The sequence below is a fragment of the Drosophila serrata genome, unplaced genomic scaffold, assembly GCF_035046125.1.
Source record: "Drosophila serrata isolate PLE 108 unplaced genomic scaffold, ASM3504612v1 contig_293, whole genome shotgun sequence".
NCBI lineage: Eukaryota > Metazoa > Arthropoda > Insecta > Diptera > Drosophilidae > Drosophila > Drosophila serrata.
In genome coordinates, this window is record NW_028257191.1 from 3,022,836 (window position 1) to 3,040,224 (window position 17,389).

The 17,389-nt window shown below is 38.9% G+C and overlaps 1 protein-coding gene across 4 annotated transcripts in view; it reads left to right on the top strand.

Annotated features, from left to right (window-relative positions):
* The first annotated feature begins 125 nt into the window (after nucleotides 1-125).
* Gmap (Golgi microtubule-associated protein) overlaps nucleotides 126-17,389 on the top strand; it is a 28,377-nt gene continuing 11,113 nt past the window's right edge. The window contains exons 1-2 of one of the 4 annotated variants that reach the window (XM_020952834.2): nucleotides 126-790; nucleotides 866-946. In XM_020952834.2, the coding sequence (XP_020808493.2) occupies nucleotides 575-790; nucleotides 866-946 (297 nt within the window). In that variant the 5' untranslated portion in view covers nucleotides 126-574. Of the gene's footprint in view, nucleotides 791-865; nucleotides 947-5,918; nucleotides 6,799-15,791; nucleotides 15,988-16,483; nucleotides 16,601-17,389 lie in introns of those variants that run through there. The other 3 variants (XM_086836795.1, XM_086836797.1, XM_086836796.1) reach the window with 3 other exon arrangements.

Here is a 17,389-nt window from a genome sequence, read left to right on the forward strand (position 1 = left end):
AAAGCAAAATGTATTTTTAAATGCTTTTAATTCTGTATGTGGGTTAACGGTTCAATTTCAAAAACAAATGTGTTCACGCTCAGACGTTGTCCAACACTGGCGAGACATTAACGCAGTGTTGGACTGTCAAGAGCAAGAATTCATTTTTCGTGTTTACAATATTATTGTTTATCTTATGCACATAATTGTTGTTGCTATAGGATAATACAATTTGTTAATAATACAAAACTTGTAATACATTAAGGCCGTGAAAGTGATAATTATTTTGAATCAAAAATTTGAATATTTGCACTGCCGCCACGAGCCGACTGTGGATGTGAGGACCAGCGCCAATCGATAACCGATAGGTGATTAGAAGTGAAACAATAACAAAATCAGCTGCAAACAATTTGTGGTGCCACGCAAAAAAACAAGCAACAAAAAGTATCAAAATTCGCCTGGATCTCCACCGCCCTGTCCCCCGGAAGAGAGTGAGTGACCCAGCCAGCAAAGACAACAACAAACGCCCCCCGCCCGGACCTGCCACGCAGCGTGAGACAGAGAGTGGAGAGGAGCAGAGGGTAGTCCGGAGAAGATGTCGTGGCTGAACAACAGCCTCAGCACGCTCAAGGGCCAGCTGACGAACCTGGCCCAAGAGGTTCTGGCCGAGACTGCTGGGCCCGGTGATGCCGACTATCAGGGATCCGCCGAGGGCAGCGAGAAACGCGCCCAGACTGCCCTTGAGCTACTGGCCGAGACGCAGCAGCAGAAGGAGCAGCTTGACAGGCGCTGCGAGGAGAAGGACCGCGAGGTATGACACTTGTGCGACTTCCCAGAAGCAATTGCTTGCTCTGAGTCCACGTATTAACGTTTTTCTTCCTTCCAGATTGCCGCCCTGCGCCGCGAAATAGCCAGGAAAAACAAGAAGCAGCCAAAGCTAAGCACATCCCCCGAGGAAGCACAATTGGTAAGTGTTAGCACACACTGGGAACCGAGCACCGAGGACCTGCAGCTGGCGACGTTGGCTGTTCTGGTTTCCGGTGCCGGTGCCCCTTCCGCCTTCCGGGAACCACTGCGCGCTCAAGTGTTTGCTCTCCGCCTTATCTCCGCTCCGAGCATATCCCTGAATTAATATTTAAACTGCGATAAGCTAGGAGCAGCAGCTCTGCCACTAAGCACACCCTTTCCGTGCCGGAGGGGCTTATCTGGGTTTTACCTGATGCCACACAAAGTGGCCGGCCAGATAAGCAACGGACCGTCCCGCTTCCTCCCCTGGCAGATTCCGTGGAAAACGAAATTATGAAATTTCTATTTGATTCCACATTCGGTGTCGTGTATTTGCCTGGCTGTCATAAATCCCGGCCAGGTCTCCTTTTCGATCGGCCCATATGCTCGCTGGGCTCCTTATCTAGGCGTTCGCCCTTGTTCCTATCCTAAAATCCCCAATCCTGTTCCTATCAGCGCTGCCTATCCACCCCATGCCATGGGAGTCGGCGCGGCGACGGCTGCTTGTTTAATTTAACGAATTATTTCTGATTAAACGAATCTCTAACAGCCAACCCCAACGGGTTCGGCTCCTAGCGACGCTCCTAGCGCTGGAGAGCTTGGCAATGCGCAACTGTACATATTATGGGATATGCTGGAGTTTGGAGCTAGGCTGATCATTTCCAGTTCTATCAGGTTTTATCTTTAATAAACGAATTAAGTAATATTAACTTGAAACTATGAAAGATTTAATAGATTACAACTTATTAGGTCTCTTTTGTTGTAAAGAGTTTCTCCTCTTTCATTTTCTTTTATATGATTAGCTAATCGAAAATCTAACAAGAAAGGAAGCTAACTTCGTCACGCCCTTGCAGATTTAATTTCGATCACCAGGAATTAATACATTATAGATTATATACTTCTGTTAAAAACAATAACGTATTGCCTGCTTTACCTTCATTCATTTTACATTCACAGTTTTACATTCACAGCCTTGCATTTTCCTCTATTTGTTTAAAGATATATATATATATCAAATTTGATGAAATCTGTTGAAAACTGTAAAAGTTATAATATATTTTCTTAAAATTTTTCCGATCGTTCCTATGGCAGGTATATATGTATATGTATATGTATTTATATAGTCCACCGATTCGCCATGCTCCGACTTATATACTAGTAAAATTATATAGAAAAATATCTCCATAGTTCCATTCAAATAGCTTAAATTTGTTCCAAAACAAATCTCGCACATCTGAACATATGATTCCCAAATAGTTCTAACATCCCCGGAACGAAGTGACTGCTGCCGGCCACGTCTCAGAAAAGTATTGTGTTTCAAAAGTTGCAAGTCATTGTTTACTAGTGTTCAAAGTTAGTAACTGGTCATAGATACTTACTGGTCATAGATACTTAATGCTCAATGATACTTACTGTTCAGAGTTACTTAATGTTCATTGATACTTACTGGTCATAGATACTTTCTGTTCAGAGTTAATTACTGCTCAAAGATACGTTATGTTCAGAGTTACTTACTGCTCATAGATACTTACTGCTCATAGTTAACTGCTGCCCATAGTTTATTTTTTTTCTTAAAATTTTCCGATCGTTTCTATGGCAGCTTTATATATATATATATATATATCTATAGTCCACCGATTCGCCATGCTCCGACTAGTATACTAGTAAGATTATATAGAAGAATGTCTCCATAGTTCCATTCAAATAGCTTAAATTTGTTCCAAAACAAATCTCGCACATGAGAACATATGATTCCCAAATAGTTCTAACATCCCCGGAACGAAGTGACTGCTGCCGGCCACGTCTCAGGAATGTGTTGTGTTTCAAAAGTTGCAAGTCATTGTTTACTAGTGTTCAAAGTTTGTAACTGGTCGTAGATCCTTAATGCTCAGAGATACTTGCTGTTCAGAGTTACTTAATGTTCATTGATACTTACTGGTCATAGATACTTACTGTTCAGAGTTAATTACTGCTCAAAGATACGTAACGTTCAGAGTTACTTACTGCTCATAGATACTTACTGCTCATAGTTAACTGCTGCCCATAGTTATCTTTTTTTCTTAAAATTTTCTGATCGTTCCTATGGCAGCTATATATATGTATATATATAGTCCACCGATTCGCCACGCTACGACTAATATACTAGTAAGATTATATAGAAGAATTTCTCCATAGTTCCATTCAAATAGCTTAAATTTGTTCCAAAACAAATCTCGCACATGAGAACATATGATTCCCAAATAGTTCTAACATTCCCGGAACGAAGTGACTGCTGCCGGCCACGTCTCAGAAATGTGTTGTTTCAAAAGTTGCAAGTCATTCATTGTTTACTAGTGTTCAAAGTTAGTAACTGGTCGTAGATACTTAATGCTCAGAGATACTTGCTGTTCAGAGTTACTTAATGTTCATTGATACTTACTGGTCATAGATACTTACTGTTCAGAGTTAATTACTGCTCAAAGATACGTAACGTTCAGAGTTACTTACTGCTCATAGATACTTACTGCTCATAGTTAACTGCTGCCCATAGTTATCTTTTTTTCTTAAAATTTTCCGATCGTTCCTATGGCAGCTATATATATGTATATATATAGTCCACCGATTCGCCACGCTACGACTAATATACTAGTGAGATTATATAGAAGAATATCTCCATAGTTCCATTCAAATAGCTTAAATTTGTTCCAAAATAAATCTCGCACATGAGGACATATGATTCCCAAATAGTTCTAACATCCCCGGAACGAAGTGACTGCTGTCGGCCACGTCTCAGAAATGTGTTGTTTCAAAAGTTGCAAGTCATTGTTTACTAGTGTTCAAAGTTAGTAACTGATCATACATACTTACTGGTCATAGATACTTAATGCTCAATGATACTTACTGTTCAGAGTTACTTAATGTTCATTGATACTTACTGGTCATAGATACTTTCTGTTCAGAGTTAATTACTGCTCAAAGATACGTTATGTTCAGAGTTACTTAATGCTCATAGATACTTACTGCTCATAGTTAACTGCTGCCCATAGTTATCTTTTTTTCTTAAAATTTTCCGATCGTTCCTATGGCAGCTATATATATGTATATATATAGTCCACCGATTCGCCACGCTACGACTAATATACTAGTAAGATTATATAGAAGAATTTCTCCATAGTTCCATTCAAATAGCTTAAATTTGTTCCAAAACAAATCTCGCACATGAGAACATATGATTCCCAAATAGTTCTAACATTCCCGGAACGAAGTGACTGCTGCCGGCCACGTCTCAGAAATGTGTTGTTTCAAAAGTTGCAAGTCATTGTTTACTAGTGTTCAAAGTTAGTAACTGATCATACATACTTACTGGTCATAGATACTTAATGCTCAATGATACTTACTGTTCAGAGTTACTTAATGTTCATTGATACTTACTGGTCATAGATACTTACTGTTCAGAGTTAATTACTGCTCAAAGATACGTAACGTACAGAGTTACTTACTGCTCATAGATACTTACTGCTCATAGTTAACTGCTGCCCATAGTTATCTTTTTTTCTTAAAATTTTCCGATCGTTCCTATGGCAGCTATATATATGTATATATATAGTCCACCGATTCGCCACGCTACGACTAATATACTAGTAAGATTATATAGAAGAATTTCTCCATAGTTCCATTCAAATAGCTTAAATTTGTTCCAAAACAAATCTCGCACATGAGAACATATGATTCCCAAATAGTTCTAACATTCCCGGAACGAAGTGACTGCTGCCGGCCACGTCTCAGAAATGTGTTGTTTCAAAAGTTGCAAGTCATTGTTTACTAGTGTTCAAAGTTAGTAACTGATCATACATACTTACTGGTCATAGATACTTAATGCTCAATGATACTTACTGTTCAGAGTTACTTAATGTTCATTGATACTTACTGGTCATAGATACTTTCTGTTCAGAGTTAATTACTGCTCAAAGATACGTTATGTTCAGAGTTACTTAATGCTCATAGATACTTACTGCTCATAGTTAACTGCTGCCCATAGTTATCTTTTTTTCTTAAAATTTTCCGATCGTTTCTATGGCAGCTTTATATATATATATATATATATCTATAGTCCACCGATTCGCCATGCTCCGACTAGTATACTAGTAAGATTATATAGAAGAATGTCTCCATAGTTCCATTCAAATAGCTTAAATTTGTTCCAAAACAAATCTCGCGCATGAGAACATATGATTCCCAAATAGTTCTAACATCCCCGGAACGAAGTGACTGCTGCCGGCCACGTCTCAGAAAAGTATTGTGTTTCAAAAGTTGCAATTCATTGTTTACTAGTGTTCAAAGTTAGTAACTGATCATACATACTTTTTGGTCACAGATACTTACTGTTCGGAGTTACTTACTGCTCATAGATACATACAGTTCTGAGTTTCTTATTCCTCATATTTAATTACTGATTATAGTTATCTTCGGATCATAGTAAGTTAATGTTCATTGATACTTACTGATCATAGTTACTTAATGGTCAAAGATACTTAGTGATCATAGCTAATTACTGGTCATAGTTACTCTCTGGCAGTTATATATAGTATTCCGATTTTTATAAAACTATATAAGAATATGAATCAAATTGGATAAAAATACTTATATGGTAGGTACCCAGGAAGGGTATGAAAATGTGATTTCCAACGAGGAACATAAATCAAATGACAAAGATTGCATCATTTTATATTTATAGATAATGTGTAGAGATATGAGATTATTTGTATATTTTCGGAATAGGAAGAAACTTGGTAAATCCTTAGTCTTTTGTATTCCTTGAGCTGGACCTTTGTAGCTTCGAGTTTTGTACTTTAAACATTAGTTTTGGACCCCCAACTCCTATCCCATTAATGTTGGTTAGATGTTGTTTCACAATACTCCTTTCTGGGTTATCTCGGGCTGATTATCGATGGTTATCTATTGGATCGATCGATAGCAGGCGGTGCCACCATATTGTTTTGCATAATTGCGCCAGGCGGACGGTGATAAGTGTGCTGCCCTCATCCTCATCCTCGTGGACGTGGACGTACCCATACCCCTACCCGTACCCGTACCCCTACCCGTTCCAATCCCATGGATGGCCTCGGAGCCACCCCACAAGCCTGACATTATCATCCCCATTAGGCGGGCATTTTTGGGACATCTGCATCGTACCATGCCCGGTTATCTTATCCGGGACTGGGGACAAGCTGTCCAGGATCGGCAAGGGTTGTTGCCGCCGGTGGACTTGGAGGCCTATAAAAGCCGGGGCCACCTGCTGGCTGCCATTCATTCGGTGCCGTGTGATCGATTCACGTAGGAGACCCGCATAAAGTGTTCATTTCCACCAAGTTTTCTTTCCTCAGTTGTTCGCGGTTCGTTCCATTTCTGGCCTAAAAGAATAAATAACAAAGTTAAGAACGCGATTTGCATTTGAAAAAAAATCGTGTGAAATTTCCAAAAAAAAAAAAAAGAAGGCCAACCGCATTTTGTAAATTTTTTCTTGTATGTAATTGTTTGTTCTTTGCATTCTTTTATTTTTATTACCGGAAGTTGCGCGACGAAAACTGCAGTTTCTTTTTTTTTTGTATTTTGTTTCATTTGTGTTTGTGTACTCTCCGGTGTGTACTTGCTCGGTATTTATTTTGGGTGAGTTGAAGGTAATCTTTTCTTTTTTTTTAAATGCAACAGGCAGCAGGCAGCAACGAATTAGTCTAATTGTCAAATTTAAAAACGCAATGATTAGGTGAGAGTTAGAGACGAGAGGCAATCGACACGAGGCAGCGAGCACGCACCTGGCGATGATGATGGGGCCGGGTAAGTCAAGTAAAATTACACAAATTATAGAATTAGGGGAGATATTTGTTTTAAAAAGGGTTATTTCTGTTATTTATAATCAATATATTACTGGGTATTTTGGTTGAAAATAGCTGCAAATGAAAATTAAGGAAGTCAGACCAAATAGCTTACCTTTCCACAAATATATATTCAGTATCCTCGACTAATAATGCTTTATTTAAAAGGATAATTGGTATAAATAAATATAAATTTTTTATTAGGAAATGCTCTAGAGAATGTTTATTGATGTGTATATATCATGATAAATCCTAAAAATACTCCAATTATGATGAAAATTTAACCCAATTTCAAGCACTAGCAGATAGATGATGGAACAGGAAATGCGCCATATTTGTAATATCAATTTGATATTAGAGAGAAAGTATAAATAATATAGAATGTAGGGAATATATATGGAACAAACTCTCCATGTGCTGCATAATCATAATTATCCATATCGTGGAGCTCTCCTGATCTTGCACAGATTTCATTAGAGCGGAAATGTTGATTGGTCGCTTGGTTGGCTCCTCGTTTGGGTCACTGGAGAGGGGATAGCTGGCGGGATGTGGGATGTGGGGTGTGGGATGCGGAATGGGGTGGTCCGATTGGCAGGTAGTTACTCCATTTTAGTTAAGTTTTTATTTCGTTTTTGGACACGTCAACCGAAACCGAAACCGAATCGAGTTCCATTTGATAAACGCAGTTTGTTACGCTCGGCCAAACTGTGTCAAATGTGTCCACAGGTGCACTTGTTGCTACCTCACATGGCCCAGCATCTGGACATCCATTTGCCACGGATCGCCGAGATTATTTCTTCTCTGTACAATTTGTTATGCCAAAAATCTATAGAGAGTTATATGAAGTTGTTCTCTTCATCTCTGATTCCAGCTTGTCCATCTTACGCTTATAATATTTTTTCCAATTATTTAATGGTTTGATTGCCATAAATTACTCTAATATATGTGTCATTGTTCTACATATTTTTTAGAGCCAAACAAATCTGGCATGATAGAATTTAGAAAGCTAACTTAGGGAAACCGAAATTCCTATTCCCTTGCACAGAAAATGTATCATAACTCCCTCAAAAATGCATTAATTTCACCTCGAAAAGCAGTTCTGTGTTAGTTTTTCGTAGGTTAATAAATCTGCATACTTAATTTAAAATTTGAGAAAATTTAAATTTTGTCGATTTTTTTTAATTTTAATGATCTAACCCCTTTGATTTTTTATCAAGAAATGAAAGTTTTTTAAAAATTTGTATTTTCTGCAGAAGATGTCTAGAAAGTTTCACCTGTTGATGCTGATCAAGAATATATATGATTCATAGGGTCGGAAATGACTCCTTAGTTGTGTTTTAAGCTTCTGACTGAATTTATAATACCCTTTTATATAGGGGGTTTTCTATATACTCTTTTAGGGGGGAAATTCAACTAACAAGACTGTTTAAATATCTCCTAATATACGCTCTTATCAAAGATTCTTTAAGTCATTAAGTCTGATTATGCTGCTGTAGTTTGCTTTTAGATCTATCTACATACATCAACATCCCTTCCACTCTGTGTATTTAGTAATCGTTGTAACTATTGTGGAGACCTGCACTTATGGTCAGCGAAATCATTCAGCTATGATGATGACGATGATGATAATACATCATCGTGATTTGTTTTGTGTTTTTTTCCCTGTGCTAAGCACGAATGAGAATGACAATTTTTCATAAGAGCTTCGTTAGCAACCCGGGTATCCAACCCATCCATTCCGCCCACAATCCGGCACAGTATCCGCCGCATTTCCCACCAAACTGACCCCCGGCCAATGCGATGTCAAACGTTGCATGTCGCTAAGTGCCGTTGATGTTGCAGCAGCTTGTTGCCTGCAGTTTTCAGTTTTTGGCCTAAAGTTTTTGGGATTGCAAAGTGCAGCTTGGCAGCTTAGCTCTGCTGACGATCTGCTGTCGCAGAGACTAGCAATTATTTTATAACATTCGTTCGTTGTCGTTTTGCTGCTGCCCCCGGCTGACATTGTTCGGCTGCCCGTGGGTTTCTATAAACAATCAGCGAAGCGAGCGGCCAATTTTCACTAACTGCCAACCAGCAGCAGCAGCAGCAGCAGCAGCCAAACGTGGAAAATGGAAAATGAGCAAGAAAATTTGCTACGAATTATGGTTAAGCCGAAGTGGGAAGTACTCTTGAATGATTAAGTGATGAGGTTTTGCCACTTTTTCCTTAGTTAAGCGAGTAATTTAACAGTTGCTGTTGATTTTAGCTAAAATATAATGTTTACTAATACAAATATAATTAATTTTAAAGCTTAGACAAACAAAATAATTGTTTTTAGACCAAGAGACAAGGGTTGAGTAACGATTCGACCTTCGTTTCCCATATTGCACATGCAACACAGCGCTCTTTACCTTCAGGATCAACCTCTGGGCAGCCCTGCTTAATCCCATGGATCTCTAACCCTATCCAAATATCCATATACCCTCACAAAGTTAGGGCAGATGAAAAGCTGCCACTTTGGAACAATGCGGGGGACAAAAACGAAACCAAAATCTTGGTCCAAATCAATTTGCCGCCTGTGAATGGGGGCAGCGACGTCGGAACACAACACACACACACTCAGGTGGCGCTGCCGGGGCTTCCACGTCGACATCCATATCCACATGCACTTGTACGTCCACATCCACATCCACGTTTACGTCCACGTCCGAATCCAAAGCCGAGTCCACAAACCACGTCCATTTCCGTTTCCATTTAGCTTCGCGTGCTTCTAACGAGCTGCGCCAGCTTTTGAGGCCTAAATGGTGCTGCCAAGGGAGGTGTAGAGATATCCAAGGGGGATTTTTCCAAAGGGGGGAAGTACCCCCCCCCACCCCAGGGGGCCATTCATATGCACCAGGGTTGCCATGGCTACCAGCACAAGTTGCTCAATTTGCGTCGCGTTTAACCTTCGCCTGTAATTGCATGTGCTGGAGTCAGGTCGCAGTCGGAGTTGGAGGCACCTCCCAAGATCTCAGATGATCAGATGCACATGCAGATGATAGACATGGGCGTGTTACTAAGGGGTTTTTTATTCAGTTGAGATACTAATGATACTGGAAAGGGGATATAGCAAGGGTCTCGCCTGATCATTGCCGTTTATTGTACCTCTAAGAGTTCTTGGTTTGCTAAGAATTAATTTATTTGTTGTTACTTGGAAAGCCTGAGCCTGTGACCCTTGGGTTCTAACTCCGGTTAGTACTACTTCATAAAGCCCCTTTTCAAGTTCCGAACACAAAGGCCTCTGTTTTCACCGTGTGCTAGGAAAAATGTTGAAAATGCATTTGTCACGCAATCCGCTGGACACATTTGTGGCATTCTTTTCGTCCGATTTATATAGCAGATTGACGGATTTGTGTGGCATTCAAGGTGGCCTCGACAGATCTTGGCTTTGTGTCTCAATTCACATGGCCTTCCCTGTGGGCCGACAGTTCTTTTGGCTCTAGGTCAGATGGGAGGAGAACCCCCTCCCAGACCTCCGGCGCCACCCACTATTTTTTCCCCCTAAATATGTATATAATATATAGAGTTTTTAGCAATTACGGTGAGCCGACTCTGACTGGCGAACAAATGCTAATAAGCATTAAATTATGAAAAAGATTTTTCGTTTGCAGGCCAGTCGGGCCGTAAATGACGAAATTTAAGCATCCATATATTTATGGCCCAGACTTTTTGCACTGGAAAACTACTGCGAAAATGTGGCGACTCGAAGAGGGGGTGGTTTGGGCAAAGGTGTTGCGTTTTGGCGATTTTTATTGGCAAGTCGCGCAGTTGCATAAACACAAGGCACACTAAATAGCCAACGGAGGAGGAGGAGTCGCCGGATGAGGGGCAGGGCAGCTGGAAACAGCCCAGCGACGACAGCAAATGGAAATATGTTCACCTGAGTGGATGGAGTGTGTGTGTGCGGAAAAAAAGAAAAATATACATATATTTGTAGATTTCAAACAACGCAACTAAATACTTATAACTAAAAAACCAAACTGCCGCCGGTAAGCGAAAAAAAGAGGAAAAATAAGAAACTAGAACGCCCATAAAAAAGCCAAACAAATTGAGCGAGGTAACCGAGGCTGTCGTCGCTTTTCCATTCGCTTTTCCAGTCCCTTTTCCCCCCTTTTGTCACTTTGAGCATTTTCTAATTAGCTTAAAAAGCCTCGAAAAAAGAAGCCCTAATATGCTCAAATATGGGCTAAAAACCAAAGCTAATCCTTAGGCAAAGAAGAAAGTTTAAGCCACTAGAAAGTATATTGAAAATGTATAGTCTAGAATTATATTGAAATCATGGCTAGTAGTTTTCCTAATCCTTTGAGGGAATTTCCACTCTTAAATCACATATATTCATAAACAATCTTCTATTCATTTGAATTCTTTGGAATGGAATCTGTTGGTGGCTTTAGCTGGTTTTGGTTCTCTTTTAATTTCCCCAAAAACACAATCGGTGTATATATTTGCTTTGGCTTAAAGGAAAATGGTATTTTGTTTGTCCGCAAGAAAAATCGTAGTTTATTTTTCGGGTTTTCTTGATGTTTGCCTTTTCATTTAGTTATCGTTAAATGGTCCTCAAAATGAGAACATTATATATATGTTAGACATATAGAAACAGGGTAAAGGAGATACAGATAAATACTGGGAGATGAGATATATATAAGAGACTTTTAAATGTAAAAGATTTATAGAAGAAGATACAGATACAAACTCAGGGATTCAAATAATAGAAGATATATTGAAGAACTCAGGGGTGGATGGTTGCTAGGGAACTTCTATCTAAATAATACCTAAACAATCCTATAATATTTGTTATGATTATTATTAGGTTAATGAGTAAAAGTACCCTAAGGAAGAGTTCTTAAGGAGATATCTCAAAGTATCTCAAAGATGATGATAATGAAACCCTATGTTAGATAATCAAAATCTTTACTTTGAACTTAAACCCAATGAGTTCTTTTATATAGTGATCGTTCTGTATCCTAGTTTAGGGATCAACACACTCTACACTCTCGAACCGGAGACCACGTCCGTTTGTAGCTCCAGAGCTGGCAACTGTATCTGTATCTATGGGCCGAGATCTCTGATGTGTATCTTTGTATATTCGCGTCTATGCTCGAGGTGTGCATCTTTGCATCTTAAATGGAACGAGCGAGACACGGACGGTACGTCGTGGAGCGACCGAATTGAAGCGCGTTATTTGAATTTGATTTCTTGTCTGAATTTTAACAGCAACGTGTTAAATGAATGCCAACACACAAGAGCCGTGCCCCGACAGCCGGCGGTGCGGTCTTCATCTCCAACTCTAGGTCCCTGTCTCTGTCCGTTTGCCGTTGCCAGGTAACTAGTATCTATCTATCCACACAAGAGATGCGATGCTGTAGCTGTAGCACCTCGCCATGTGCTATGTACCATTTACCTCGATACTCGGGGGCCTCCGTCTCTGTCCAATCTGCTCCAGATCAACGTCAACGCCAGAGCATTTCGTCATCGATCCGTATCCACATTCACATTCACATTCACATTCACATTCACATTTATCCCTGCATCCGTATCCGCATCTGTGTCTCCCCAGCTGTATCTTTCCCTTACATTTCCCCATTACAGTGACCGCTTTCTTTAACTTATGCACGTACCGCCGCCTATATGGGTATCTGTGTTGGGATAGTGTTTTCCACATATTGATCGAACGTGTGCAAATAAAATACAATTTAAATATTTATTATCTTTGCAGTTCGTTAGCATCTTGTATCGGTTTAAGGCAGGGTCATAGATACCACTATTTTCAATGGGGATTTAACCTAGATACTTTAGCTTAAAGCTATATCAATTTGTTTAACCAAATGAGAGTTTAAAGAGTCTAGATTATAGTAACATTTGTAATTACCTATTAAACAAAAAGGAAATCTAGTTCTAAGGCCAAGTTTGTCTTAAGTTTAGACCCAAGAACATAGAGTTTAAGTAGGCATATATACTTTTTCTTTGCTTATATATTGAAAACCCCCTTGGGTCACGACACTGTCTCTGGTTTCGGTTAGTGTAACCTCAATAGTGAATGGGACTGTCTCAAAGGGTTTTTCTTGGACATTTTCACTGTGGAAAGAAAACAAAGAGAGAAAAAACAGAAACCCCCTGAGATGAGGAAGAATATATTATTATACAATCGATTTGAACTGTTGGCGCCACAGTGGCGACTAACCCAGGCGAAAAATATAAATAAAGGGGGGGGACTACTTAACGCATATTAACTGGCCTGTAAATGTGGCTCAAGGAAGCCCAGAGTCTGGAGTGAGAAGTCTGGAGCAGAAGGAGCACTGGGCTAGGTGAGGTGCGAAAGGGGCTACCTCAACCAATTCGCTTTGCATTTGCAACAGAACGAAATGCATTTGAAAAGCGATTGTTAATGTTGTTACAGTTGCTGTTGCTGCTTTTGCTATTGCTGATAAAAGAAAAGCCCCAAAACTAATTAACGCCTGCAACGTGTTTGTATATATACATATATATGTATATAAACCATATGCACACTCTGCCGCTGTTTCACCCAACTGTTGATAGTGCCCCAAGCCGAAAAGGTGCGACCGAGATAGCCACAATGGGTCTGGTCTGAACAACGGCTGTGTGTATAAACATATATAGGGGAATATATGTATATGAATATATATTCCTACCGCCATGGGTTGCCTGTATTTTTATCTGCTAATTAAACACAGACGCTCGATTGCGCCAACACCAACAACAATACACCAACAATAACACCAACAACTACAGGCGGTAATAACAACCCGCTTAAAGTCAACGACGTGGCCATATGGAACACTAACGCTCTCTCCCATACACCCAAAAAACCTCAGAATGTGTATATACACAACCAGAGAGAGATATATAGTAATGATATACCCCAAAAGTCAATCTGATATATTTCTAATTGCTTGCACAGCAAAAAAAATACAAAATTGCGGCTTGGGTTTGGGTTTCCCATAGGAACTTTACTTTTATATACATTGTATAGAAAGAAGTTCCTATCTAGACATGATACGTAATACCCATGTGCATGTATGGGTATATGGTATATGTATCTTCGGGGGGACTTATCCTGCCATTGCGCTCCAAGCCCAAAAACCTTTACCAAGTCAGTGTGCCCAGTGTGAGTGCGTGGATATCTTCTTGGCTATTTGTTTTCTTTTAACAACTTGCTATCTTCGCGTTCTCTCAACTGTCGAAAAAGGGGAAACACGATAACTTAGAATACAGATACGATCGAGACTCTATAACTTGAATCATTATTATTTGAAGTAATGGAAAAGAAACACTTTTGAACTGGAATTTCGCATTTAAAATCTTCTTTTTAAAAAGAAAACCCCCTCTACATTGTTACTAGTTCCAGCAGATAATCTTAAATGTTAAAAGATATTTAACTTTAAGAGATCCTTTCATTCCCCTAATACTTATAGGCTCCATTTGATACTTGTCGATATCTTATAAGTGATTTCCAGTCACCGCTCATGTAAGAATTTCTTTAGCAAGAACTATGATTCCACAGCCTAGATTTAGAAAGACTTTGGCCCGATCGTTATAGCCACGTTTGCCTGTACAAAGTGCAGTGCAGCGGCGTAATGTCAGCAGAGGCGGCGGCTAAAAGGGGGTTGGAGATCCGAGATCCGAGAGCGGACGAGCGCTGAGAACAAACAAAATGAGCAAAATAAGCAAATAAAGCCAGCGTTGTCGTCTCCAGCGGTACCACACAGACGCACACATTGACAATTCTTTTAAGCAACAAAATAAAAAAGGAAATAAATAAATAAAATACAACAACAATAAAAAAACGAAACGAAAGAAAATAAATAAAAACAACAACAAACGTCGCTTAATTTCAAGTTAAATAGCCGACGCGCATTATTTGAGTTTTGAAATGGAGAGCACAAGTCGAAGTTGCTGGCTACGTGTGCATATTGCCATACTATATCCATATATCCACATAGGTACATGTACCGAAGCAGATACAGATACATATGGAGATACAGATACATATAGAGATAGAGATACAGAGATACAGATACCGGGCGAGAGTGAGGTTATGTGTGGTGGACAGAGCTCCCATGATGGATGTCTTTTTTATCCATTAACCCGCTGGCAATCTCTAAAATATATTTTTTTTTGACTGAATTAATGGATCGTATCTTATAGCTTAAAATAGTCGAAATCAATTTTTAAAACATTCATAACTTACCCAAAAATGCATTAATTTCACTTCGGAAAGCAGTCCTATGTTAGTTTTTATTAGGTTAATAAATATGCATACTCATTTTTAAGTTTTAGAAAATTTAACAAATTTTTTACAATTTTTTATTTAATTTTTAATTTTTTATAATGAAACCCGTTTGATTTTTTTCAAAAAATTTAAAATTTTTACTTTCTGCCGGAGATGTCTAGAAATATTCGCCTGTTGATGCTGATCAAGAATATATATGATTTATAGGGTCGGAAATGTTTCCTTCGTTGAGTTTTATGCTTCTGACTAAAACTACAATCCCTATAATTCCTCTGATTTGGTCTATATGATCACTACGCTACTTGTTGTACTTAGTTCCATTTTTCGAGTACTTTATTTATTGATATACATATTTATTATAGGTCCTTTATATTTTTGCCTAATATATATATTTCATATAATATTCGATATTATTCATTTCAAGTACTATTTTCCCAAGAGTTTTCCCGTTTTAAGCGATCCTTTTGGCCGCCCCAAAAATTATGTACACGCCCTGTTGCCCCAACCGCTCATCCTCTCCATCTCTCTTGCACACCGCTTCGTGTCTGGCTTCGTGTCCAGCTTCGTGTTGGCAGCTTGCACTTCGGCTGCAGCACAACCAGCTCGGCTGCGGTTCGTGTCGCTCACCTAACGGCTATCGAGCGATCGGGCCCGAACGCTATTTCCCGGCAGCGCAACTGCACGTTGCGATCACTCGCTCATCGGTGTGGACGCACACCTCCGTCCCGTTCGCGTCTTGGATCGCTGGGGTGGCCTGGGCATAGTCGTCGGGCGAAACTGCCTGATAATTCAGTTGGAAAATATAACTCGTGGCGTGCGGTTGCTACCGGACGGTTGCTCTACGCTGAGACACAAATTTAAAGATTCCTTCAGGGAAGGGTAAGGTTCATTCGGTGCAACATGGGCAAATTTTCCGGCTTAAGTTAGTTTAAAAAATTAGAGACCATAGAACAACGTAACATTTGAACAGTTTTTTGTTAAATATATTCGTTGTTTTTAAATATTTACCGGTATCAAAGTTATAGAGAATCATTCCAAAAATATATAATGCATAAGCTTAAGGACACGTAGCGTTTTTTTTTAACATTTTTTTCTTAATTTTTTAAATCAAAATTGAAAGTTAATACCACGATTTTTGAATAAAAAATAATTTAAAATATTGGGATCGGTTGCTCATCGGATTGCTCCTTCGGTCCTGTCGCGTTTTGGTCAGTATCGATACTGCCATTCCCTCGGCTCCAAAAACTATTGTTTTCAAAATCGTTGAAACATATATACAAAAACGGGTCACCAACTCAAGTGAATATATATTTATTTTTTGTTACCAACCCATTTTTTTTTTTTATTTGTTTTCATCTGTGAACCTCAAAAAAAGGAACCAAAGAAATTAAATAAAATATAAACTCAAATAACTGAACCAAAGAAAAAAAGCGAGGCATAAATTCTGCCCAACTGCCAAAATCGAAATTGAAAATCGGACAAGTTAAAAACTGTAAGTTGTTGCTGCTAAACAAAAGAAAAAAAACACACGTACTAAAAACTTAGCACTAAGCACTAAACACCAAATGAAAAATGCTAAATGCAAAATGTAATTGTTGCCGTCAAAGTTAATAATGTTCATTAAAAGCAGAGACAGAGACAGGGAGAGAAAGAGTGACTTGGCTTAAACTTGAGTTATTCTTCGACTTTTTGCTTTATCTGTTGCCTTTTTTTTTGTTTTGTTCAAGTTTTTGTTTCAAGTTTTTTTTCCGTTTAAGCCCGCCTTGACTTTCGACTTTTGTCGCGTCTTGACATCTCCTCTTATTAACTATGTAATTTCCCCCTTTGTTTTATTGCACTGCACACACTAAATTATTGTTTTTATTATTACTCATTTGTTGAGCTCTCAGTTAAAGTGCGGAAAAAATTCAAGAACACGGGGAGAAATGTGTGCCACAAGTTCAAATTTATTAAGTTATTATATATAGAGAAAATGTAATCGAAATCGGTATGTTTTGTGGCATCCCAAAATACCTGAGATAAGGATATATGTAGAATCCGAATCGCACTCGAAACTTTCCGCTGAAGCACTAGGCTAATTGAGTTTGTTGTTATCGGGTAATTTGTTACTTTCGATTATATTCCTATCAGTCAACCGAGGGATTCATTGAAGTGGAGTGGAGAGAGTTCTAAAGCAATAATTTGTCAATTATTTTGTACAAGTAATATATTTTGTAAGCAAATTTATTGCCAAGGAAGAGTTTCTCTGCTACTTCATTTATTATTTTAAAAATAATGGAAT